Source organism: Salvelinus fontinalis, chromosome 21 (genome assembly GCF_029448725.1).
Source record: "Salvelinus fontinalis isolate EN_2023a chromosome 21, ASM2944872v1, whole genome shotgun sequence".
NCBI classification, from domain to species: domain Eukaryota; kingdom Metazoa; phylum Chordata; class Actinopteri; order Salmoniformes; family Salmonidae; genus Salvelinus; species Salvelinus fontinalis.
In genome coordinates, this window is record NC_074685.1 from 24,540,245 (window position 1) to 24,567,731 (window position 27,487).

General features: G+C 41.4%; 1 protein-coding gene and 1 long non-coding RNA gene across 2 annotated transcripts in view; one reads left to right on the top strand and one right to left on the bottom strand.

The window, feature by feature from the left end:
• The window catches only part of LOC129818253 (BMP/retinoic acid-inducible neural-specific protein 1-like), a 162,447-nt gene extending 156,428 nt beyond the window's left edge, over nt 1–6,019 (bottom strand). Inside the window, exons 1-3 of the mRNA XM_055874010.1 lie at nt 6,007–6,019; nt 5,633–5,803; nt 5,457–5,546 (exon numbers count right to left, since the gene is read on the bottom strand). Coding sequence (XP_055729985.1) covers nt 5,457–5,546; nt 5,633–5,803; nt 6,007–6,019 — 274 coding nt within the window. The remainder of the gene's footprint in view (nt 1–5,456; nt 5,547–5,632; nt 5,804–6,006) is intronic.
• A 13,634-nt stretch (nt 6,020–19,653) lies between these two features.
• On the top strand, nt 19,654–23,040 carry LOC129819127 (uncharacterized). The gene is made up of 3 exons (XR_008754023.1): nt 19,654–19,734; nt 20,119–20,206; nt 20,327–23,040. It is a non-coding gene; the product is annotated as an uncharacterized LOC129819127 (long non-coding RNA).
• The last annotated feature ends 4,447 nt before the right edge of the window (nt 23,041–27,487 follow it).

Here is a 27,487-nt window from a genome sequence, read left to right on the forward strand (position 1 = left end):
AGGTCTGTTGACGTTGTTTGTTGTGTTGTAGTTTGTCTTGTATTTTCATATTCGTTATTATAATTACATTTCATTATGTCTACATACCTCGCTGCGTGTTGGTCCGATTCATGCTCCTTCTCGTCTGAGGAGGAGAACGACTTCGACAGCCGTTACACTAAAGCACAATGTTGCCTCGTTTTGTATCGCATTACAATGCTAAAACTGGGGGAGACAAAAATGCAACTTCCGAATGTGGGGGAGTGTAACGGCGGTCCTCCTCCTCTTCGACCGAAAAGGAGGAGTATTGAGGGAACCAAGGCGCAGCGAAGTTTGAACACATATTTATTTAAACGAAAACACGAACTTGATTAAACTAACAAAACAACAAATGGTGTAGACAGACCTAAACGACGAACTTACATAAAACAAGTAGAACGCATGAATAGGACAATTAGACTACACAAACCGAACAAACCGTAACAGTCCCGTATGGTGCAAACAATTACACAGACACGGAAGACAATCACCCACAACGAACACTGTGACAACGCCTACCTAAATATGACTCTTAATTAGAGGAACGCCAAACACCTGCCTCTAATTAAGAGCCATACCAGGCAACCCAAAACCAACACAGAAACAGAAAACATAGAATGCCCACCCAACCTCACGTCCTGACCAACTAACACACATAACAAACTAACATAAATAGGTCAGGAACGTGACAGGGAGATTTTAGAGAGTAACACCTATGCCAGCAGCCTATATGTCGAAACGAAAGGAACCTCTTGTCTATAGGGGGAGCTGTTAGCACTTTGTAATAATGACGTTCCCAAATTAAACTGCCTAGGACTCAATTCTTGCTCGTACAATATGCATATTATTATTACTATTGGATAGCAAACACTCTCTAGTTTCTAAAACCGTTTGAATTATATCTGTGAGTGAAACAGAACTGGACTTAGAGCAACTTTCCTATGTGTATGTGAGAATGCCAAATTTTGCAAGCTGCTCTGAGACCTGTGTATAAATCTTTCTGTCTTCTATTGGTTGAGATGCACTGCATACGCCTTCCCCTGGATGTTAGCGAATAGGGAGACTTGAAATGGAGTCTCTACGTAGATCTGAAAGGTTATAAATCACTTGGCAAAGACGTGTCTGTTCTTTTCCCTCTTCGCTCTGACGCACTGAGGACCTTGGCATATTGTACTAGAACCATCGGTTATAGATCTTAGACATTTCCGGCTGTGTTTTTATTCGATATAGGCATTAAAGACATCATAATCTTGTTATTTTAACCTGTTAGGCGGGCTGTCCCGACGTCGGTACACTTATGACAACATCCAGCTCTATTGCAGGGTGCGAAATTCAAAATCTATTTTTTTTTTTATATTTAACTTTCACACATTAACAAGTCCAATACAGCATTTGAAAGATAAACATCTTGTCAATCCAGCCAACATGTCTGATTTTTTAAATGTTTTACAGAGAAAACACCACATATATTTATGTTAGCTCACCACCAAATAAAAAAGAGGACAGACATTTTTCACAGCACAAGTAGGATGCAAGTAGCATGCACAAGCCAACCTAACTAACCTAGAACCAACCTAAATAACCTAGAAAAAACTACCTCAGATGACAGTCCTATAACATGTTACACAATAAATCTATGTTTTGTTCAAAAAATGTGCATATTTTAGCTATAAATCAGTTTTACATTACTGCTACCATCATAGCTAGTCAGAAATCGCACGGGAGTAGCCAGAGTAAATACAGACACCAACGTCAACTACCTAATTACTCATCATAAAACATTTCAGGAAAAAATATATGGTGTATAGAAAAATGAAAGACAAAGATCTTGTGAATACAGACAATATTTCCGATTTTTTTAAGTGTTTTACAGCGAAAACACAATATATCGTTATATTAGCTTACTGCAATGGCTAACACACAACAACATTGATTCCAAGTAATCGGTAGCGATAGCACAGCTCGACAGATATATTAAATAGCATCCCAAATTGGGTCCTTATCTTTGTTGATCTTCCATCAGAATGTTGTAAAGGGGTCCATTGTCCAGTACAGTCTTAGTTTGGGATCCAGAACGAACTATTTCCCTCTTGAATTAGCAAGCACACTGGCCGTGCGGCGCTAACCTCTCCTTCTTCAAACAATTCTTCCAAAGCATCACGTCTAAAGTCCCGAATAAATTTCAATAATATAATTAAACTATATTGAAAAAACATACTTTAGGATGATATTGTGACATGTATCAAGTCAAATCGAAGCCGGAGACTATATTCACGTATAACGACAGTTTTCCAGGAGGCAATACAAAGTCCAACTTCGCGCCTGGGAGAAAAAAATTTATGGCGGTCCTCTCACTCCAAGAGGCTGTATTCAAGCCCTGAACGAGATATTCAAGTCCTTTCTGCTCTCACTTCCGCATGACACCCAGTGGAAGGCGTATGACGTGTTTCTATGGTCCCAAGTGACATGCCCTTTTATAGACAAGGTCTTGAAGAGAGACATCGATTTTGGAAATCTCAATTCCGGATAGGAAATGCGCTGTAAAAATAGTTCTGTTCCACGTAGAGAAATAATTCAAACGTTTTTAGAAACTAGAGACTGTTTTCTATCCAATAGTAGTAATAATATGCATATTGTAAGAGCAAAAATTGATTAAGAGAACGTTTGAAAATGGGCACATATTTTCCAGTTTTTCAATACGCCATAAGCAGTAAGCAGCCATAAGCAGCCATAAGAAGTTATAAGCAGCCATAAGAAGTTAAACCGAATTATATCAGTTTATGTCAGTTTATGTCAGTATGTTGCGATTTTCGGGTATTTCATTTCCTGGCGTTCTAGGGGGTTGGGTATCTCTCTCTCACATGCTAATGTTTATTGCTAATTGCAACGTTGAAGAGGACGTTATACAACCTAGCAACGGTTATTTTGGACAAAGAACACCTTTCCCAAGATTCTGATGAGAGTTCATCAAAAAGTAAGAACTATTTATGCTGATAATTCGTTGTTCTGTTGAAAAATGTCAAATGCATTAATTGCAGTGCAGCCTTGCTTTATCGCACGCTGTATTTTGAAGTAACGTTAATTTTAAAAATGTAACCCAGCGATTGCATTAAGAACTAATTTGTCTTTCAATTGCTGTCCAACCTGTATTTTTTAGTCAAGTTTTGGAATAGTTACTGATTAGAATAGGTGCCTCTCCAAAGATTTCTCCTGACATTTTCTGGGCAGCTTTGCTACTTTTCTCATTGTATAACCACGATTTGTGGCGCTAAATATGCACATTTTCGAACAAACTCTATATGCATTGTGGACTGTCATCTGAAGAAATCTGAGAAGGTTAGTGAAAAAATTTATATATTTTGGTGGTTTATACGTTATCGCTATTTTTGGCTTGAATCAATGATGTTGTGATGTTTGCTATTGTGGTAAGCTAATATAACGCTATATTGTGTTTTCGCTGTAAAACACTTAGAAAATCTGAAATATTGGCTGGATTCACAAGATCTGTGTCTTTCATTTGCTGTACGCTGTGTATTTTTAAGAAATGTTTTATGATGAGTAATTAGCTAATACACGATGGTCTCTGTAGTTATTCTAGTTGCTTTGGTGAGAGTTGTGATGGTGGCTGCAATGGTAAACTATGATTTATACTTGAAATATGCAAATTTTTCTTACAAAACATATTTATTGTATAGCATATGTTATCAGACTGTCATCTGATGAAAGTGTTTCTTGGTTAGTGGCTATTTATATCTTTATTTGGTCGAATTTGTGATAGCTACTGATGCAGTAAGAAAAGGGTGGAGTAAAAAAAGTGGTGTCTTTTGCTAACGTGGTTAGCTAATAATTTACATATTGTGTCTTCCCTGTAAAACATTTTAAAAATCAGAAATGATGGCTGGATTCACAAGATGTGTATCTTTCATCTGGTGTCTTGGACTTGTGATTTAATGATATTTAGATGCTACTATTTACTTGTGACGCTATGCTTGCCTATGCTAGTCAGCTTTTTTTACTGATAGGGGTGCTCCCGGACCCGGGTTTGTGAGGAAGTAGAGGTTAACTTACAAATGTGTGCGTTATGGCATGGTGTTTTATGTAGGCTACAATTCCAATACAGTATCCCCATAGGCCTATGCTTATTATCTTGTGAATGTAAGTCACAGATTGCATGGAGAAGGATTGGCGTCCCTGTCGGGCTCAAGAGCTGCCCCCAAACCCCTGACATGGACCTTGCATAGCCACGGGGCAGGTGGCAGGGTTTTGGGTAAACCCCCGTTGGAGACAGTATCTTTTAACAGCCAACAGGTCTAGCCACTAGTCTCTATCTATAAGGTGAACAAGTGGTAGCCTAAATTAGCGGTATAGCTGAGACAAATAGACTATAAAGGAGATGATGCCCCTTTTTTGGGATAACTTATGCATACTTCATTCTTCCCATCCTTGAAGACATCACAGATAGATGGACAGTGAATGGAGATATTACTGTAGACTACCAATCAAGTCATGTCAGTCAGATAAGTGATTATTTATTCATAGCCTAGGGGGAGACCGGGAATGGTTGTAACACTTTTTACCTTTTCGTCGGTTTATTAGAATTCGTTTATGGTAGTGTATTCAATACTTGATACAAACAACTTACATCTGTCCTTTACAAATTGGTGTGGTTATTACTGTATATATGTTAATCAAACTGCAAATGCATGGTGCGGTCTTAAATACAAGGAGTGAAGTGTTACAACTTACCCCATGGTGTGGGTTAGTTGTAATAGCGCTTGGTGGGAGTTGTAACAGAATGAAAAGTGCATGAATCATGACTTGCAACTAATAATTGTGCACATTTATTGAAATCATGAGAGCAACATTGCCTTGTTCAACTTTTCGTTTGGGAGAAAAATAATAAATATAAATAATAAAATGTTTATTATTTTACGCTCCACTAAATGATCTTTCTCAACCAAACAACAACTAGGCTAAACGAAACACCTGAATATTTGTGTGTGTGTGTGTGTGTGTGTGTGTGTGTGTGTGTGTGTGTGTGTGTGTGTGTGTGTGTGTGTGTGTGTGTGTGTGTGTGTGTGTGTGTGTGTGTGTGACAATGTTGGACATGTTCACTTAATCAGAACTTAATCAGAGTCACAGTTGTGACAGTGGTATGGCTGTCCTGGGGTACAGGCTTGGTGGTTCCATAGTTTGCATCCCCAGTACTGCACCCAGACCTCCTTGAACTTGGAATTGTTAAAGTGCTCAGTGCACACAATGCAGAAGTTTTCCTCATTGGAGGAATCTGAATCTTCCGGTTCAATGTACTTTGTTTTGGCTTTTTTCTTAGGCAGGACAGTTTTTGTTGTTGTTCAGTATGGTTTGTCTTGGCTTGCTTCTTTACATCTGTTTTTTTAGGCACCACAATTTTTATTTTTGCCTCCTGAGTGATTTACGCTCTTCAGTATGCTCTTCAGTGGTTACAGTGGCCTGAGTGGTGGCTGAAGAGATGGCCTGGGAGGCAGCTGGCAAGGCCAGTGTGTCAGCTGGAGCAGGACAGTCAGTGACAAGTGAGGGTGCAAAGTCACATTCCTGAAATATATCAGGGTTGTATGGCCAAATGACGGTGCACCTGAACCCAGCCTGTGCATTGGTGGGTGTCGTGGCTCCTGGAAGGTTTTGACAAGGCCTGGAATGTCATATATGGTCATGGTCTTTCTGGGATTCATCTTCTTCCAGGCATCACTGGCAGAGTTTCCATTTTCTTCGATGGCCAGTGCACACTCCTGTCCAGGGGCTAGAACTTGTGTGAACAGTGTGGGGGGAAAGAAAGCAAGAATATGCCAAAGCGCCTACAGAAATCAATTGCCCTAATAGACAGGTGTGAGCTGTGGTTGTCAAGGAGAAGGATCACCTTTCCAGGCTGACCTTGGAATGTTTGGCGACGTGTTCAAGGAAAATGAGGAAGTCATCCACCTGCATTCAGCCAGATCTATTTCCACTTACAAAATGGGTTCATCCCGTACAAAGTGGTCGTAGTACCTTTTGCGTGGGAAAACAAAAGTTCTGTGGATTGTGTTTCCTTTTGCGTTTATAGCACATGCCGTTGACACTAGTGTACCCTTTTCTTTTGAGGTGATTGCTCCAACCTGTATGGTGCCACATTTCACGACCATCAGGTGTTCGTACTGTGGTTATTCCTGTCTCGTCAACATTCCATAAGTCATTGCCATCAAAGCTGTCTTTATTTATCACCTCTCCTAGTTTGCTGAAAAACTCTGCCACATTTGTTCTGTTGAAACTTGTGGCCCACGACAGACTAGTTGCTTCAGCACTCCTAATGGAGAGAGTAGGGTGTTGCTTTGAGTAGGACGAGAACCAGTCTGCTCCTGCCAGAGAGGTCTCATCCCATGACTGAGGATGCTAGCAACCATATTGTACAGCGAGTTGGTAGGCAAATGTCCTGACATGTAACAATAGAATAAAATATGTTCAATAGTTCTCCCAATTAATCATTTACATTAGTACCCCCTCCCTTGACCTAAATTGTCACCAACATTAACTGATAACTTTTCCCTGACTTACTCCTCACTAATTCCCTTCAAGTGCTTACCTCACAGGGAGACAATCCACAATATAAATGTGACTCGTTCCAGGAAACTAGACGTAGGTTGCGCGTCACTACTTCACAGGAGAAGCATTTGAATGTAAACTTGTTTTTAAAAATCTAAATGTGTTTTGTGGCAGAAATGCTTTCTGGAACACGTGAACTTTCATGTGCCTTAATAACAAACTTGAATGCCATCTGTAAATACGAATAAAATTGTTAGATTACGAGCCTAGTTGGTTTAGCAACGGAAAAAGTGAGGAACCTTCCGGCTAGCCATCATTGGCTGAGAGAATGGATGGGCTGGACATGCCGAGAGATGAGTTCGAATGGGTCTGCTATGCAGCACACTTTGAAAGATATCACATAGTAGAACTGCAAAAGTGTTGCTCTCCACTTTCTGGAGGACAGAGTTTTGAAATCAGTGGAATGCCCAGTGGAATTAGAGAATGATAGCTAAGTAGATGGAGAAAATTCTAGCGTTGGATTGCAAATATGCTGAGGTAGTCGGAAAAAGAACACACAGAAGGCTGCTGTATAAAACACCTGTCTCCGGATTACATCTTAAACTAAGGGCAACCATGGAAACTATGGCAACCGTGACAGAGAGGGAGAAGCATCCATCCATGTATATGGGTAAGATAGTCTAGCTAGCTACATTTTCAGATATTATACGTTTCCAATTTTGTCAGAAAGTTGTTTTCATTTCAAGTGCAAGCGTACTGTTAGCTAGCTAGCATGCTATGTATGATCTGTGTTAGTAATATTATTTGTATCTCAGAGCAATTTGCATAGCTATTGCCTAATGTTAGCTAGCTAGCTAACATTGAACCTGGTTGGTTAACTACCTGCGAATTCATGCAGGGTGGTAACGTTATGAGTGGGATTATGGTTCATTGTTTAGCTAGCTACATGTCTAAACAAAAGTCTCCACTATGCAAGTAACCATTTCACTACACCTTCTGTATCCTGTGCATGTGACAAATAAACATTGATTTTATTTGATATAGTATGTGTCTTGTTTTGCACACTTTGTACAAAATAATAAATTGCAGTACTACAGGATATTTCTTAATGTAGCTCTTTATTAGCTAGCTATAACTGGCATGTTAACGTATCGCCAACCAGGATCAAAACTGTCCATGACCTAACCATTTGGGTGGTCTTAACCAATCATAGCACAGTATGATATGGCGGTAAAATGCATCCAATTATAATTCAGTATGTTTACACATATGAATATTACAGTATGTTTTTACCAGAGACGGTAATATGATGAACATGACCTGCACCAAAGTCAAATTAGGATATAGCATTAGGCCAATGTGTCCAAGTCCTAAAATCATCTGGTAGAATGCCTTGCTTTTATTTTGTCAGACTTACCGTAAGTTATTTTCTGTAATTGGCTCACCATTAACTTGTAAATAATGATCTTGTTGTGAGTTTATTTTCCTGTAATAATGACAACAAATTAGATAAAGTGAAGACGTTGTCAGCTATATGATTTGGTCATTATTTGAACTGGCTAGCCAGCTAACTTAACATTAGCTAGCTAGCTAACAAGCTGGAAATGAACCAAAACATTGTGTATAAAGTTGCTTTTAGTTGCATGGTTTGCTAGATTGACATATATTGAATTCATTTTTAAACGGGTGGGTTTATTGGTGTTAAAATACACTACTGATGTCATGCAGCCTGTAGTCATGACGACAACGACAAGTTTGATGTCGGATGACAATAGACTGACGATAGACGTAGTATAAACCAGCCTTTAGTCTTGAAATCTTTGGTTTTTACTACATGGCCTCACATGTGAATCCTTAAAGAGATGGGTGGGGCTAAGACTTAAGAGGGTGTGAACGATGCTGAATGGCTGTAGACAAAGAAGAGCTCTCCAGTAGGTTTACCAAAACATTCAAGGAACATTTTCTCAAAAGTTGGTTACAAGTTTATCAACTTTCAAGCCAGAGACTAAGAGCTACAAAATGGTATATCATGCACTACTTAAAAACAAAAAGTAACTTTATTTAACTAGGCAAGTCAGTTAAGAACAAATTCTTATTTTCAATGACGGTCTAGGAACAGTGTGTTAACTGTCTTGTTCAGGGGCAGAACGACATATTTTTACCTTATCAGCTCGGTTACTAGTCCAACACTCTAACCACTAGGCTACCTGCCGCCCGCTCAACTACAGTTGAGGAACACCGGGAAAGTAATTCTGCATTGAAAGTTGATAAACTTGTAACTCACTTTTGAGAAAATGTTCCTTGAATGTTTTGGTAAACCTACTGGAGAGTAGTAGTACCGAAACACCCATTCAGCATCGTTCACACCCTCTTATGCTTTAGCCCCACCCATCTCTTTAAGGGTTGATTCGAGCATTCCGTACTAACAACAGCACTCAAGGACCCAAGCTAACTTGCTAGCTACTTCCAGACACAAATGAGAGAACAGCTCACTGAACATCACTCGCCCTAGCAGAACTGTTATGTTATCCAGAACGTTGGTGACTGCAACTGTGCTGTGAGATTGTCCGTTCATAAATTCAGAGTGTTTCACTCTCGGAGCATTCAGAGCGCACATTGAATGCTCTGGCTGATGAGTAGGGTTGATCTGAACATTCTGACCTCACAACAGTAGTCTAACCCAAGCTAACTGGCTAACATTGGCTAACTGCTAGCTACTTCCAGACACAAATGAGAGAACACCCCGCTCTGACCATTTTTACTCGCAATAGCAGAGCTGTTTTCATGTTATCCAGAGCGTTGGTGACTGTAACTGTGCTACTGGCAACAATTTAACTATTGTGTTGTGCGTTCATCAGTTCATTCTGTGCCCTGGCACACTCAGATGAGAGTGCTCTGAAATAAGACATGTAGCTAGTTTACTACGTAAATAATGAACCGTAATGAACCATAATCCCAAAAAAAGACATTACTACCCTGCATGAATCTGCAGGTAACTAATCAACCAGGTTCAATGTTAGCTAGCTAACATTAGGCAATAATTAGCCAAACAAATGACTCTGAGATACGCATAATAAGATCATACACGTAACGTTAGCTTGCGAGCCAGCAGCTAACGTTAGATAGCTAGGAAACAGTACACTTTAACTTGAAATGAAAATACTTTGTCAAAATGTGAAATGTTTAATATCTGAAAATTTAGCTAGCTAGACTATCTTACCCGTGGTCTGAAATTGGAGTAGATAGCCAGAGTGACTTTACCAGCTTGTACATCTATCAACAGTTGGTTGCTGTGACATTCTATTTAAATGGATACTTGTTAAGACATGTAGCTAGCTAGCTAGGTAACTAATGAACCATAATCCCAAGTCATGACGTTACTACCCTGCATGAATCTGCAGGTAGCTAACCAACCAGGTTCAATGTTAGCTAGCTATAACTAGCCAAGCAAATGGCTCTGAGATATGAATAATACGATCATACACATAACTTTAGCTAGCTAGCAAACAGTACTCTTTAACTTTAAATGAAACCACTTTCTGTCAAAATTAGAAACGTGTAATATCTAAAAATCTTACCCGTATATGTCATGGATGGACGCGTCTCCTATCGGATGACATGGTTGCCCTTAGTTTGAAGATGTAATCTCCTTAGCTATCATACTCGAATTCCACTGATTTCAAAACTCGGTCCTCTAGAAAGTGGATAGCAACACTAACGCAGTTTTACTATACGATAAAAAAATGTAAAAGCCGCTTTAGACAGGATTACCTAGACATGCTGACTAGCTCAAATAGACAGAAGTGTGCTATATGGAAGACCAAATCCAAACTCATCGCTCGGCATGTCCAGCCCACTCATTAGCTCAGCCAATCATTGCTAGCGGGAAGGTTGCTGACTTTTTCTGTGGCTAAACCAACTAGGCTCATAATTTAACAATTGTATTTGTATAAACAGATGGCATAGACGTTTGCTCCTCCCCCTCCCCCCCCCTCCTCCCTCTCTGCAGACGACTTCGTCAACCATTTTGAAAAGAAGGTCGACGACATCCGATCCTCGTTTGCTAAGTCAAACGACACCGCTGGTTCTGCTCACACTGCCCTACCCTGTGCTTTGACCTCTTTCTCTCCTCTCTCTCCAGATGAAATCTCGCGTCTTGTGACGGCCGGCCGCCCAACAACCTGCCCGCTTGACCCTATCCCCTCCTCTCTTCTCCAGACCATTTCCGGAGACCTTCTCCCTTACCTCACCTCGCTCATCAACTCATCCCTGACCGCTGGCTACGTCCCTTCCGTCTTCAAGAGAGCGAGAGTTGCACCCCTTCTGAAAAAACCTACACTCGATCCCTCCGATGTCAACAACTACAGACCAGTATCCCTTCTTTCTTTTCTCTCCAAAACTCTTGAACGTGCCGTCCTTGGCCAGCTCTCCTGCTATCTCTCTCAGAATGACCTTCTTGATCCAAATCAGTCAGGTTTCAAGACTAGTCACTCAACTGAGACTGCTCTTCTCTGTATCACGGAGGCGCTCCGCACTGCTAAAGCTAACTCTCTTTCCTCTGCTCTCATCCTTCTAGACCTATCGGCTGCCTTCGATACTGTGAACCATCAGATCCTCCTCTCCACCCTCTCCGAGTTGGGCATCTCCGGCGCGGCCCACGCTTGGATTGCGTCCTACCTGACAGGTCGCTCCTACCAGGTGGCGTGGCGAGAATCTGTCTCCTCACCACGCGCTCTCACCACTGGTGTCCCCCAGGGCTCTGTTCTAGGCCCTCTCCTATTCTCGCTATACACCAAGTCACTTGGCTCTGTCATAACCTCACATGGTCTCTCCTATCATTGCTATGCAGACGACACACAACTAATCTTCTCCTTTCCCCCTTCTGATGACCAGGTGGCGAATCGCATCTCTGCATGTCTGGCAGACATATCAGTGTGGATGACGGATCACCACCTCAAGCTGAACCTCGGCAAGACGGAGCTGCTCTTCCTCCCGGGGAAGGACTGCCCGTTCCATGATCTCGCCATCACGGTTGACAACTCCATTGTGTCCTCCTCCCAGAGCGCTAAGAACCTTGGCGTGATCCTGGACAACACCCTGTCGTTCTCAACTAACATCAAGGCGGTGGCCCGTTCCTGTAGGTTCATGCTCTACAACATCCGCAGAGTACGACCCTGCCTCACACAGGAAGCGGCGCAGGTCCTAATCCAGGCACTTGTCATCTCCCGTCTGGATTACTGCAACTCGCTGTTGGCTGGGCTCCCTGCCTGTGCCATCAAACCCCTACAACTCATCCAGAACGCCGCAGCCCGTCTGGTGTTCAACCTTCCCAAGTTCTCTCACGTCACCCCGCTCCTCCGCTCTCTCCACTGGCTTCCAGTTGAAGCTCGCATCCGCTACAAGACCATGGTGCTTGCCTACGGAGCTGTGAGGGGAACGGCACCTCAGTACCTTCAGGCTCTGATCAGGCCCTACACCCAAACAAGGGCACTGCGTTCATCCACCTCTGGCCTGCTCGCCTCCCTACCACTGAGGAAGTACAGTTCCCGCTCAGCCCAGTCAAAACTGTTCGCTGCTCTGGCACCCCAATGGTGGAACAAACTCCCTCACGACGCCAGGACAGCGGAGTCAATCACCACCTTCCGGAGACACCTGAAACCCCACCTCTTCAAGGAATACCTAGGATAGGATAAAGCAATCCTTCTGCCCCCCCCCCCCCCCCCCTTAAAAGATTTAGATGCACTATTGTAAAGTGGCTGCTCCACTGGATGTCATTAGGTGAATGCACCAATTTGTAAGTCGCTCTGGATAAGAGCGTCTGCTAAATGACTTAAATGTAAATGTTAAATGTCTATTAAGGCACATGAAAGTTCACATGTTCGAGAAGGCATTTCTGCCCAAAAAAACACAGTTTGAGTTTACGTTCAAATGGCTCTCCTCTGAAGTAGTAACCCACGACATACGCCTAGTTTTCTGAAACGGGTCACATGTTTGCTCCTGTTCTACCATGAAGGCCCTGTTTCTACTATGGTAGCCTACATGAGGAAGCTCTCTCGACCCCTTCTCAATTAGCTTCTTTCTCTCTTTGCAGAATCTGTACAGCGTCACATGACATATGCCATACTACTTTACTACCAATCTGATTGACTTCCCCTGCTCTGCTATATAATTTGATGCTCTTTTTAAAGTGTGGAGAATACTCCCCTGTCTTTCTTTTCCATGATCTAGTCATGCTGAAAGTAAAATAAAACATGTACCAAAAACATTACGTTTTTCTCTGGGTTAGTTGTAACATTTTCTCACAAGTTGTTCCAACTAACCCTGACCTTTACAGCCATTAGCGAGCTTCCATTTAAGCTAGATTTTAAAACTTTAACATTGCTAACTTGCATCAAATATGTCTACAAAGACTGGTTATAAACATTATATAAGTTTGGTGAATGGAACTACAAGCAGTTGATACCATCACTAAAACTAGTTTGGTCAAAATATTGACTTTCTTACCTCAAAATCTTATTTCTGTCAATAGAATCTGCAGAGTTTATCACAGGGACTGTTTTTGTCACATGACGGTTCAGGACTAAACTGAGTATGGGCACAGTGTTACAACTATCCCGTGTTACAACAATCCCGATCACCCCTACACAGGTAATTGAGAATAACATTGTAGTGAATTCGAAGGGCACAATGAGAGGGACTGATGCATGCAACTCCATGTCTCTTTGCAGTCTGACAATACACCATGGAAGTTAGAATGGTATTGCTTTGGGGATACCATATGTGTGTGTTTCGCCAGTTTGAAAGAGTGTTTTTTTTACTTTATTAATCACATTTTGACTCTAATCTCGAAATATTGCCACTTTATTCTCGAAATATTGCCACTTTGTTTCAAAATATTGGCTTTTTTTTAAAAGTACTATCTTGCAAAAAAAATGTATCCAAGTCCCAATACTCTTCTGTACATTTCTATAAGCATTGGAAATATAAAACAATCACATATGAAAGTGTAGAGACCCAGTTTCTTCTAGTCAGTTATATTCTTCCCTTTTGTTCCTCTATGTCAGAGTGAGGGTCTGAGGCAGTCGTTTATTGTTACATGAAGATGCCCCATGAAGTACCAAGAAGGACAACTCAAGCAACGACCAAAAGAGGCTACATTGAGATTAATTGGGCACAGGTCTTTGTTGGGCTTCCCTCACATTAAAGATAAGCTTGCTGTTCCGTGAGTTCCATGTACATGGACTTTGCACACAGATATGCACTCGCGCACACATATAAATGCACAAACACATATACACACATACTAGTGCTGAGCAATTTGGGCTTTTTGACGTTAGTTCGGTTCGGGTTGGTTATTTTAGATTTCGGTTTCAATAAAATAAAAGTAACATGAAATGTATTATGACATAATGACATTAAAATGATTGTCGAGCTTTTTAATGGCAATTCCAAAGCCAAAAATAATGAACATTCAACTGCTAAAAACGATGTCACAAAGTGCTGTACAGAAACCCAGCCTAAAACTCCAAACAGCAAGCAATGCAGATGTAGAAGCACGGTGGCTAGGAAAAACTCTCTAGAAAGGCCAGAACCTAAGAAGAAACCTAGAGACGAACTAGGCTCTGAGGGGTGGCCAGTCGTCTTCTGGCTGTGCCGGGTGGAGATTATAACAAAACATGGCCAAGATGTTCAAACGTTCATAAATGACCTGCAGGGTCAGATAATAATAATCACAGTGGTTGTAGAGGGTGCAACAGGTCAGCACCTCAGGAGTAAATGTCCGTTGGCTTTTCATAGCCGATCATTCAGAGTTAGAGACAGCAGGTGCGGTAGAGAAAGGGTCCAAAACAGCAGGTCCGGGACAAGTTAGCACGTCCAGTGAACAGGTCAGGGAAATGTGTCACCTACTACAATAGAAGGGATGTATGGGATTCTCTACCTTGAGAACAAAGGGGAGCCAGGCTTTGATAAAGCATGACTTGCTGGAGTCGTTCCATTATAGCTTTTGAAACAGGGGCCTGTCACTCTCCGACAGGTCTTTACTCACTGTTTGTTGGAATCACCTTCTCCATTATCCATCTCTCTCTATCCCTCTTTCCTGCTGTCCCATGCCTTCCCACTGTACGCTAACTTATGGTCTTCTAGGAAAAAGCATCCATTACTGGGCCAATGTAATTAAAGATGGCTGCCAAGGTAAGGTGAAGTCAAAGCATATAGTCAGAGCCTCCAAGACAGAGAGCGATGGAGCTAATGACTAATAACATTCCCATTACAAATATTCAATTTACTAAAGCCCATCATGGCCTTGGGTTATACTTTCCCTATTTTTCTAAACTGAGAAAAGCTGAAGACTAAGCAGGTTAGTCTCTCCATATTTATCTCAACCGTGCGGCATTTTTATAGTTTCATGAGTATTAACCACATTTCATAACTCTTTAAAAATTAGGTGTTACATCTCGGTAAGACACAGTTTGCTTGCGGGAGACTGTTGTTTCCTCTCTATTTGGCAATTTAAATTGAAATTGATGTTGCCTCTGAGTTCTCCCGTGCTGCAAAGACAAAGGTTCAGACTAAGGTGCTGACTGAGGAAAGATATTCTTCAGATAATGCGGTAAAATGTCCACTATACAGTGCATTTAGAAAGTACTCAGACTCCTTGACTTTTTCCAAATTTTGTTACGTTACAGCCTTATTATAAAATTGGTTTAAGGACATTGATTCAAGGACGTTCAGAGACGTGTCCCGAAGCCATTCCTGCATCGTCTTGGCTGTGTGCTTAATGTTGTTGTCCTGTTGGAAGGGGAACCTTCGCCCCAGTCTGAGGTCCTGAGCACTCTGGAGCAGGTTTTCATCATGGATCTCTCTGTACTTTGCTCTGTTCATATTTCCCTCAACCCTGACTAGTCTCCCATTCCCTGCTGCTGAAAAACATCCCCACAGCATTTTTCTGCTACCACCATGCTTCACTGTAGGGATGGTGCCAGGTTTCCTCCAGACGTGATGCTTGGCATTCAGGTCAAAGAGTTCAATTTTGGTTTCATCAGACCAGAGAATCTTGTTTCTCATGGTCTGAGAGTCCTTTAGGTCCCTTTGGGCAAACTCCAAGTGGATTGTCATGTGCCTTTTACTGAGGAGTGGCTTCCGTCTGTCCACTCTACCATAAAGGCCCTATTGGTGGGGTGCTGCATAGATGGTTGTCCTTCTGGAAGGTTCTCCCATCTCCACAGATGAACTCTGGAGCTCTGTCAGAGTGACCATCAGGTTCTTGGTCACCTCCCTGACCAAGCCCCTTCTCCCCTGATTGCTCAGTTTGGCTGGGTGGCCAGCTCTAGGAAGAGTCTTGGTGGTTCCAAACTTCTTCCATTTAAGAATGATGGAGGCCACTGTGTTCTTGGGGACCTTCAATGCTGCAGAAATATTTTGGTACCTTCCCCAGATCTGTGCCTCGACACAACCCTGTATCGGAGCTCATGGCTTAGTTTTCCTCTGACATGCACTGTTAACTTTTGGACCTTATATAGACAGATGTGTGTCTTTCCAAATCATGTCCAATCAATTGAATTTACCACAAGTGGACTCCAATCAAGTATGATCAATGGATAAAGGTTGTACCTGAGCTCCATTTCGAGTCTCATAACAATGTGTCTGAATATTTATGTAAATAAGGTATTTAAAAAATATTTATATACAGTACCAGTCAAAAGTTTGGACACACCTACTCATTCAAGGGTTTTTCTTTATTTTGGAATGTTCGATGAGCAGGTGTCCACATGGCCATGCAGTGTATATCAGCCTGTGAGACAACTGTGAGCTCTTTTTCATTTGATTAACAATATGGAATGTTTTGAACCTAGAAATCCCTAGTCTCTGTTGACACAGTAAGGAGTGTTGCATCAACTTCTCCATCGGTTACAAGGGCCTTAGTTTTTTAACTGTTCAAATGGTATTTTTAACTGTCTGCTGAGTAAGTCAAAGAAGCATTTCTTATTAATGGATATATTCTTGAAACATTTAAGAGTGTGGTACTAAATCACCAAGCTCTAGCCTGTATAGTCAGAGAATGTGAGAGGCATGAGAACCAGAAAACTATTCTACAATGTCTGACAGGTTGTGCACTGCTGCTGCCATTCTGTGCAATTACAATGATTCTGCAAAGTTCACTGTAGCCAATATACTTCACTGGGCTGGTGATGTATTTGAATGGACAGTCACATTGTCGACTATATCTAAGCAGCTTTGGCTACTTACTAATTATGTTTTCCCTATAAACCTCTGCGTGCCATCTATAGTTATGCATGCCACATGCAAAGAGAAGGACTGTATCAAGTTGACTGACTCATAACATGGGCTTTTGAGGTGTCACAGTGCCCGGGGCGTATTGACAGCACTGCCGTAGGGGTTGAGGCCAGAGCACCAGGTAACTGATGGTTACTGCTGACAGGTATCGACTTCCCTTTTGAAGCTGACCCCTCTGTCTGTGTGTTATCTGTTCCTGTGATTACCATGTATTGACTGTTGACATATGTGACCGATGTAACATGGGATAAAAGAGAGACGAGAGACTCAGAGCTACAAAATAGTATATCATAGACTACAGCTAAGGAACAATGGGAAAGTAATTATGTTTTGAAAATGGATCAACTTTGATGGGTTCGGATTTCTAAACTTTAAAAATGATTAATCATTAGTTATAATAGAGACATGAGGGGTGCCATAGTCTAGGGTCTACACCAGAAGCTAATGGTTATCTATAGGAGGAATGTATATGGTGGGTGCATTTTAAGCTTGGAATGTGTTTAGTGCAGGGAAAACGATTACATGTTGGCAGGCACTGATAAGGGTGGGGAGCCGTGTATTAGTGAGTAAGGGGGCCGAGGTCAGGTCACGTTAAGGGAGAAGGAACAGTTTATTGCCCGCGTCACTTACTTTCCTGCCTCGCAACAGAGATGGAGTGTTTAGAGAGAAGGAGGAAATTCCACCCAAAATTGGGGTATATATACAGCCTACTGAAGAGCTCTTCTTTGTCTACACCCATTCAGCATCGTTCACAACCTCTTAAGCTTTAGCCCCACCCATCTCTTTAAGGGTTGATCCGAGCGTCCAGTACTAACAACAGCAGTCAAGCACCTAAGCTAACTTGCTAGCTACTTCCAGACACAAATGAGAGAACAGCTCACTGAACATTACTCACCCTAGCAGAGTTGGTTCGGCTGTTATGTTATCCAGAGCATTCGTGGCTCTAACTGTGGTGTCAGATTGTCAGTTCCTAAATTCAGAGCGTTTCACTCTCGGAGTGTTCGGAGCGCATACTGGACACTGCACACTTCTGACCTCACAATGGCAGTCAAGCACCCAAGCTAACTGGCTAACATTAGCTAGCTTGCTAGCTACTTCCAGACACAAATGAGAGAACACCCCACTCTGACCATTTTACTCGCCCTAGCAGAGCTGGTTAGGCTGTTTTCAGGTTATCCAGGGTGTTGGTGACTGTAACGGTGCTGCTGGCAACATTTTAATTTAGCTCTTTTGCCGACATTTACTGACACCGGCCATATTCAGCGGGTGTTGTGCGTTCGTAAATTGGTCAGTTATTCTGTACTCTGGCACACTCAGACTAGAGTGCTTTGAAATCAGAATAGATGGCCAGACTGAATTGACAAACGCACTCAAAATGATTACTTGCATAGTGAAGCCTTTTGTTAAGATATGTAGCTAGCTAGTTAGGTAAACAATGAACCATAATCCCAACTCATGATGCTACTACCCTGCAAGAATCTGCAGGTAGCTGACCAACCAGGTTAAATGTTAGCTTGCTAACATTATGCTATAGCTAGCCAAGCAAATGGCTCTGAGATACAATTAATAAGATCATACATGTAATGTTAGCTATCAAGCCAGCCAGCTAATGTTAGCTAGCTAGGTAGGTAAACAATGAACCATAATTCCAACTCATGACGTTACAACCCTTCATGAATCTGCAGGTAACTAACCAACCCGGTTCAATGTTAGCTAGCTAACATTAGGCTATAGCTATCCAAGCAAATGGCTCTGAGATACAAATAAAAATATCATACACGTAACGTTAGTTAGTGAGCCAGACAACTAACATTAGCTAGCTAGCTAACAGTACACTTTAACTTGATATTAAAGTTCTTCCCAATTGTTTACACAGTAAAATTGGAACTTGAAACACAATCACCGAAACCTGAAACTCATGTAACAAATCCCTAAACCAAGTCTGCAAAATTTCAAGCACAATTCCTGCTCAACACTCAGTTTTCAATTCTATATCACATTTTTTGCAAAACACTACACACAGTTCTATACATTAGGTACAACATTCCAAATTAAAATCTCTTTAGTCCCATCGGAAAGCAACGCCTGTCACGCCCTGGCCTTAGTATTCTTTGTTTTCTTAATTATTTTAGTTAGGTCAGGGTGTGGCATGGGGAATGTGTGTGGTTTTTGTAGAGTCTAGGGTGGTTGTAAGGTTTAGGGGGTTTATTAGAGTAGTTGGGTTTATGTGTATTATAGAAGTCTAGCTGTGTCTATGGTGGAGTGTATGTTTCTAGGTATGTCCATGGTTGCCTGAGTGGGTCTCAATCAGAGACAGATGTCTTTCATTTGTCTCTGATTGGGAGCCATATTTAAGGCAGCCATAGGCATCATGCATTGGTGGGTAATTGTCTATGTTGAATGTAAGTAGTTTGTGTGTGCACTTGCGTTTGTAGCTTCACGGTCGTTTGTTGTTTTGGTTAGTTTGTGTATAGTGTTTGTTTCGTGTTTTTTCCCTCTCTTACAAAATAAAGAGATGTATTTTGCACACGCTGCACCTTGGTCCACTGTCATTCAAGTAGACGACCGTGACAACGCCAATCACAAGGCCAAGCTCTATACACGAATTGGACACCCACTCCTCACAGGTGTAAACAATAGTTGCTGAATTGTTCACTTAGAAATCAGAGCTTTAGCACTATAAATGGCCACAGGTGAGCTCTCCTGTTTTGGAGGAAAATGGAAGTCAATGGTGAAGCAAGAACTAGAACTAGACCATGTGCTCAACCATGGAGTTAGTATGAGGGAGGCTGGGCAGAGAGTTCAGCCCAAGCTGAGCCGCTACACGGTTGCATCTACCATCTGTACATTCAGAAATGAGAACCGGTAAGTTGCCTACCATCTATGCTCTTTATGTATTTACAATATACTGTATTATACTGCAGTCTGACATATCAGTAGGGCTATGTTACTCAGTGATTGTTAGCCAATGTTAGTCATGTAATTTCATATTGAAAGAAAATAGATTATTTTAGCTTACTGCAACCAGTCATAGCATATTTGGGGATCTTCTGCAGAACTGAGAGACTGCCAGGCCATGGTGAAGGACACCGGCTGTTCACACCACATCAGAAGACCGCTATTGAGAACATAGTGGTGGCAAACAATACCATTAGACTACGAGAAATCCAGAAACACATAATTGCAGAAAACACTATATTCAAAAACATTCACCAGCTGGGCTTGTCTACATTGGACCGTGTATTACAGCGCAACTGAATCCGGATGAAACAGGTCTACAGGGTGCCATTTGAGCGAAACTGAGAGGGCTAAAGAACAGTGCTATGAATATGTGCAAGTAGGTACTATACTATCATATCAGCACTGTATAGACACAATGAAGTACTGTAATCCAGTGTATTGTGCCTCACCATATCGACTGCTCTAGGTCTGTCTCATATTGTCTTGTTTGTTTCAGAGTCATGGAGCTGGATGCCACTGCAATGCAGCACGTTTATATTTACATTGTTGATGCTGGCTTCAACCTAGCCAAAAGAAGGGGACGGAGACAGAACATTATTGGCCATTGTGAATGTCCATGGACAGCGTGGAGGGAATATCACCATTTTCGCATTTCCACCATTTCTACCTGGCTGCTCTGGTCTGCAACTGGTTCATCGACCACCCACAATGTATTGTTTTATACCTCCCACCACATTCCCCATTCCTAAACCCAAATGAAGAGTTTTTTTCAGCATGGAGATGGAAGGTGTATGACCACCATCCCCTCGCACGGATGCCTCTTCTCCAGGCAATGGAGGATTGATGTGGGGGCTTTTGGCGGCTGCATCCGTCACTCCAGAAGATTCTTTCCCCGCTGTTTAGCCAGGGAGAACATCTCTTGTGATGTAGAATGGGTGCTGTGGCCAGACAAATTAAAATAGTATTTATTCTTACATTTTACATGTTGTTTTTTTCTTTTTGTGTTTAGAGTTTTGAAAGAATGAGCCTCTTTCATTTTTTTATTGTTGTACAGAAAACCCTTTATCTTACTGAATGTTTTTCTTGGTTTTCTCCTGTTGGGTATGGAAAGTGTTACATACAAAACACAAGTGTTAAAAAATACTGCATTTTGGAAATAAATGACTGTTTTTGTTACTGTATTGCATTTGTGTGTGTTTATGTATATTTGAGTAGGTATTACTGTAACATTATTTTACAACCGGCTACAGTGTAATACTGAAAATGCAGAAGGCATAAACCTACTGATGGAATATTCATGGTAGTGTTTCGTGTTGAGCACATCAGTGTGTTGGTTGGTAGACAGATCTATTCATGACGTGTGTCATTTTGATGCAAAAAAGCATTTTGGAAAGAGAACAGTTTTGAATGCAGTGTTTGCTTTTGCTAGAGATTTGTAGAGTTTTGGGAAAATGGGCCAAAGATTCAGCAAACGTGTGGAAAACTGTAAACCACTTTATGTCAAAATTAGAAAAGTGTTGTCACGTTCTGACCATAGTTATTTTGTGTTTTCTTTGTTTTAGTGTTGGTCAGGACGTGAGCTGAGTAGGCATTCTATGTTGTGTGTCTAGTTTTCAGGTTTCTATGTTTGGCCTGATATGGTTCTCAATCAGAGGCAGGTGTTAGTCATTGTCTCTGATTGGGAACCATATTTAGGTAGCCTGTTTTGTGTTGGGTTTTGTGGGTGGTTGTCTTTGTCTATGCACCAGATAGGACTGTTTTGGTTTTTCACATTTGTTGGTGTATTTTGTAGTGTTCACGTTTATTGTCTTAAAGTCATGATGAACATTAACCACGCTGCGCTTTGGTCCGATCCCTGCTACACCTCTTCAGACGAAGAGGAGGAAATCTGCCGTTACACGTGTAATATCTGAAAATGTATCTTGCTAGACTATTTTACCCGTATACATTATCCATGGATGGATGTGTCTCCTGTCAGATGCCATGGTTGCCCTTAGTTTGAAGATGTAATCCAGAAGCAGGTGTTTTCTCCATCTCCTTAGCTTTCATACTCGAATTCCACTGATTTCAAAACTCAGTCATCCAGAAAGTGGAGAGAGACACTTATGCAGTTTTAATACACATACTGACCAGACATACTGACCAGCTCAAAGAGACGTGTTCTATATGGCAGATCAATCCAAACTCATATCTCGGGCATGTCCAGCCCACTCATCTCAGACGATCATCGGTAGTGGGAAGGTTGCTGATTTTTTTTTTCTGTGGCTAAACCAACTAGGCTCGTAATTGTACAATTTTATTTGTATTTACAGGTGAAAAACCCGAACTCACTGAAATATTCCTGAAGTCTAATTTTTTAGTAGAAGAGTTCAGAGCAAACGGACACATTTCTGAGACAGCCTTCATCAGTGTTTGGAAAACAATAGGCATTCACCCATATATATAAAAATGACGTCACATTGTAGTACTGCTTCTTAATTTTTTAGCAATCATTATTTACATTCATTATGCAAATACATTAACATGTACCCAATCAGCATTTCCTATCTACCCTCCCCTCAGGCAATTTCCCCTGTCATAAGTTTGTAAACTGTAATGCAATAATGAAGGGAGATTTCTTTCTTCACTCTCGTACGGGAAAGAAAATGTATGTCAGGGGTAGAATATCTTGTAAAACCACATTTGTGGTCTATTTACTGAAGTGTCCATGTAATTATTTTGTAAAGTCTAAGAGAATTTAACATTTGTATTAAAGTGCAAGAGCAACATCAAAACTAGTGACGAGAAGTCCCCTGTAGCCAGACACTTTAATCATTCCCTCCAGGATTCAACAATCGCAATGATATTTTTTGCGATATCAACAATTTCCCGCAAGTTATGCAAGGGCTTGCAAATGTCCAATCACTGCACTATTTCAGCATAAAACATTAAAACCATTGCAATATTATTGCATAAAACAGAATCCCCACAGTACAAAAAGAGGGATAGCAATTTCAATCAATCACTGCATATTTACCTCAAGCATTTTTGCCTGCAAATATTACAAAAAAAATGCTGTGAAATCCTGGAGGGACTGTTACAGGGAGTAAGACATGATGTGTGCTAACTGAGGTTCCAGGGCATGGAAGTTGTACAGCCACCAAAGAGAGGAGCTGATAGATCGCAATTAATGTTGCAGACAGAGGCATATTATATCCATGCCCTACAAACAGAAAGCCCTAGAGGCCTGAATTGCTTCTTGTCAGCAAACAGGTTTGCATTTCTTCGTTTTTTGTGGAGAACAGCTCTTGTGGAGAACAATAGACAAATGTAGGTACAGTGCATTCGGAAGGTATTTAGACCCCTTGACTTTTTCCACATTTTGTTACATTACAGCCTTATTAAAAAATGTATTAAATAAAAACATTTCCTCATCAATATACACATGATACCCCGCAAGGACAAAGCAAAAAACTATTTTTTTGAAACCAGGTTTTTGAAATATTCAGAATATCAGACTTGAAATTGAGCTTAGGTTCATCCTGTTTCCATTGACCTTGAGATGTTTCTACAACTTGGTGAATTCAATTGATTGGACATGATTTAGAAAGGCACGCACCTGTCTATATAAGGTCCCATTGTAGGCAGTGCATGTCAGAGCAAGCAATGAGGTCGAAGGAATGTCCGTAGAGCTCCAAGACATGAATGTGTCGAGGCACAGATCTGAGGAAGGGTACCTAACAAATTCTGCAGCATTGAATGTCCCCAAGAACACAGTGGCATCCATCATTCTGAAATGGAAGAAGTTTGGAACAGAGCAAAGTACAGAGAGAACCTGCTCTAGAGTGCTCAGGACCTCAGACTAGGGCGAAGGTTCACCTTCCAACAAGACAATGACCTTAAGCACACAGCCAAGACAACACTGGAGTGGCTTCGGGACAAGTTTCTGAATGCCCTTGAGTGGCCCAGCTAGGGCCCGGACTTGAACCCGATTGAACATCTCTGGAGAGACCTGAAGAAAACTGTGCAGCAATGCTCCCCATCCAACCTAACAGAGCTTGAGAGGATCTGCAGAGAAGAATGTGAGAAGCTACCCAAATACAGGTGTGCCAAGCTTGTAGCATCATACCCAAGAAGACTCGAGGCTGTGATCGCTGCCAAGAGTAAAGTGTCTGTATACTTACAGTACCAGTCAAAACTTTGGACACACCTACTCATTTAAGGATATTTCTTTATTTTGACTATTTTCTGCATTGTAGAATAATAGTGAAGACATCAAAACTATGAAATAACACAAATGGAATAATGTAGTAACCAAAAAATTGTTAAACAAATCAAAACATATTTTAGATTTTAGATTCTTCAAAGTAGCCACCCTTTGCCTTGATGCCAGCATTGCAAAGTCTTGGCATTCTCTCAACCAGCTTCACCTGGAATACTTTTCCAACAGTCATGAAGGAGTTCCCACATATGCTGAGCACTTGTTGGCTGCTTTTCCTTCACTCTGCGTTCCAAATCATCCCAAACCATCTCAATTGGGTTGAGGTCAGGTGATTGTGGAGGCCAGGTTATCTGATGCAGCACTCCATCACTCTCCTTCTTGGTCAAATAGCCCTTACACACCTTACACACCTGGAGGTCTGTTGGGTCATTGTCCTGGGAACCACATATGCGAAAATCATCCGTTCACCTTCTCTGCATCTCACAAAGACAGGGTGGTTGGAACCAAAAATCTAAAATTTGGACGGTCTCAAAATCAGACCAAAGGACAGATTTCCACCGGTCTAATGTCCATTGCTCATGTTTCTTGGCCCAAGCAAGTCTCTTCTTCTTATTGGTGTCCTTTGGTAGTGGTTTCTTCAGCAATTCGACCATGAAGGCCTGATTCACGTAGTCTCCTCTGAACAGTTGATGTTTAGATGTGTCTGTTACTTGAACTTTGTGAAGCATTTATTTGGGCTGCAATCTGAGATGCAGTTAACTCTAATGAACTTATCCTCTACAGCAGAGGTACCTCTGCGTATTCCTTTCCTGTGGCTATCCTCACGAGAGCCAGTTTCATCATAGCATTTGATGGTTTTTGCGACTGCACATGATGAAGCTTTCAAAGTTTTTGAAAATTTCAGATTGAGTTACCTTCATGTCTTAAAGTAATGATGGACTGTCATTTCTCTTTGCATATGTGTTTTTGGCAGAAATTTCTTCTTCAACGTGAACTTTCATGTGCCTTAATAACAAACTTGTGTGCCATCTGTAAATACAGATACAATTGTTAAATTACAAGCCTAGTAGGTTTAGCCACAGAAAAAGTCAGTAACCTTCCACAAGCCATGATTGGCTGAGATAATGAGTTGGATGGAAATGCCGAGAGATGAGTTTGGATTGGTCTGCCATATAGCACGCTTTTGTCTATTTGACCTGTTCAGTGTGTCTAGGTAATCCTGTCTAACCAGCTTTAAAAATATATATATTGTGTATCAAAACTGCATAAGTGTTGCCCTCCACTTTCTGGAGGACGAAGTTTTGAAATCAGTGGAATTCGAGTATGATAGCTAAGGAGATGGAGAAAACCCATGTCTCTGGATTACATCTTCAGACTAAGGGCAACCATGGCATCCAACAGGTTAAGCATTCATTAATGAATGATGTATACGGGTAAAATAGTCTAACTAGCTACATTTTCAGATATTACACATTTAACATTTTTACAGAAAGAGCCATTTGCTTGGATAGCTATAGCCTAATGTTAGCTAGCTAACATTGAACCTAGTTGGTTAGCTACCTGCAGATTCATGCAGGGTAGTAACGTCATGAGTTGTGATTGTGGTTCATTGTTTACCTAGCTAGCTAGCTAATGTTAGCTGGCTGGCTCGCTAGCTATGTTACGTGTATGATCTTATTATTCATATCTCAGAGCCATTTGCTTAGGTAGCTATAGCCTAATATTAACTAGCTAACACTGAACCTGGTTGGTTAATTACCTGCAGATTTATGCAGCGTAGTAACGTCATGAGCTGTGATTATGGTTCATTGTTTACCTAGCTAGCTAACATTAGCTGGCTGGCTCGCTAGCTAACATTACATGAATGACCTTATTATTCGTATGTCAGAGCCATTTGCTTAGTTAGCTATAGCCTAATATTAACTAGCTAACATTGAACCTGGTTGGTTAGCTACCTGCAGATTCATACAGGGTAGTAACGTCATGAGTTGGGATTATGGTTCATTGTTTACCAAGCTAGCTAGCTGATGTTACATGTCTTAACAAAAGACTCCACTATGCAAGTAACCATTTTGGGTGCATTCGTAAATTCAGTTTGGCTATCTACTCTGATTTCAAAGCACTCTCGTCTGAGTGTGCCAGAGTGCAGAATATCTGATGAATTTAACAATGCAAAACACCTGTTGAATACGGCCGGTGTCAGTAAATGTCGACAGAAAAGCATATTTAAATTGTTTTCAGCTGCACAGTTACAGTCACAAACACTCTGGATAACATGAAAACAGCCTAACCAGCTCTGCTAGGGTGAGTAAAATGGTCAGAGTGGGGTGTTCTCTGATTATGTGTCTGGAAATTGCTAGCAAACTAGCCAATGTTAGCCAGTTAGCTTGGTGCTTGACTGCTGTTGTGAGGTCAGAACCTTCGGATCAACCATACTCATCGACTAGAGCATCTGGTGTGCACTCGTAACGCTCCGAGAGCGACACGTTTGAATTTACGAACAGACAATCTGACAGCACAGTTGCAGTCACCAGCGCTCTGGATAACATAACAGCCTAACCAGCTCTGCTAGGGCGAGTAATGTTCAGTGAGCTGTTCTCTCATTTGTGTCTGGAAGTAGCTAGTAAGTTAGCTTGGGGGCTTGACTCTTGCTGTTAGTACAGAACGGTCGGATCAACCCTTAAAGAGATGGGTGGGGCTAAAGTTTAAGAGGGTGTGAACGATGCTGAATGGGTGTAGACAAAGAAGAGCTCTCCAATAGTAGTACCAAAACATTCAAAGGCCATTTTCTCAAAAGTGAGTTTACAAGTTTATCAACATTCAAAGCAAATTAACTTTCCAATTGCTCCTCAACTGTATTTTAACTTCTTTGGGGTAGGAGCAGTATTTTCACGGCCGGATGAAAAGCGCACCCAGAGTAAACGGCCTGATACTCAGCCATAAAAGCTAGAATATGAATCGTATTAGTAGATTTGGATAAGACACACTCTGAAGTTTCTAAAACTGTTTGAATGATGTCTGTGAGTATAACAGAACTCATATGGCAAGCAAAAACCTGAGAAAAAATCCAACCAGGAAGTGGGAAATCTGAGGTTGGTCGATTTTCAACTCAGCTCCTATTGAATATACAGTGGGATATTGGTAATGTTGTACATCCTAAGGCTTCCACTAGATGTCAACAGTCTTTAGAACCTTGTCTGATGCTTCTACTGTGAAGTGGGGCCGAATGAGAGGGGATTGAGTAAGGTCTACCATGACCTGAACATGTGCTGACCATGCGCGTTCACGTGAGAGCGAGCTCTGTTCCATCGCACTTCTGAAGACAAAGGAATTCTCCGGTTGGAACATTATTGAAGAATTATGTTAAAAACATCCTAAAGATTGATTCAATACTTCGTTTGTCATGTTTTTACGGACTGTAATATAACTTTTTCAACTTTTCGTTCGTACTTTCCG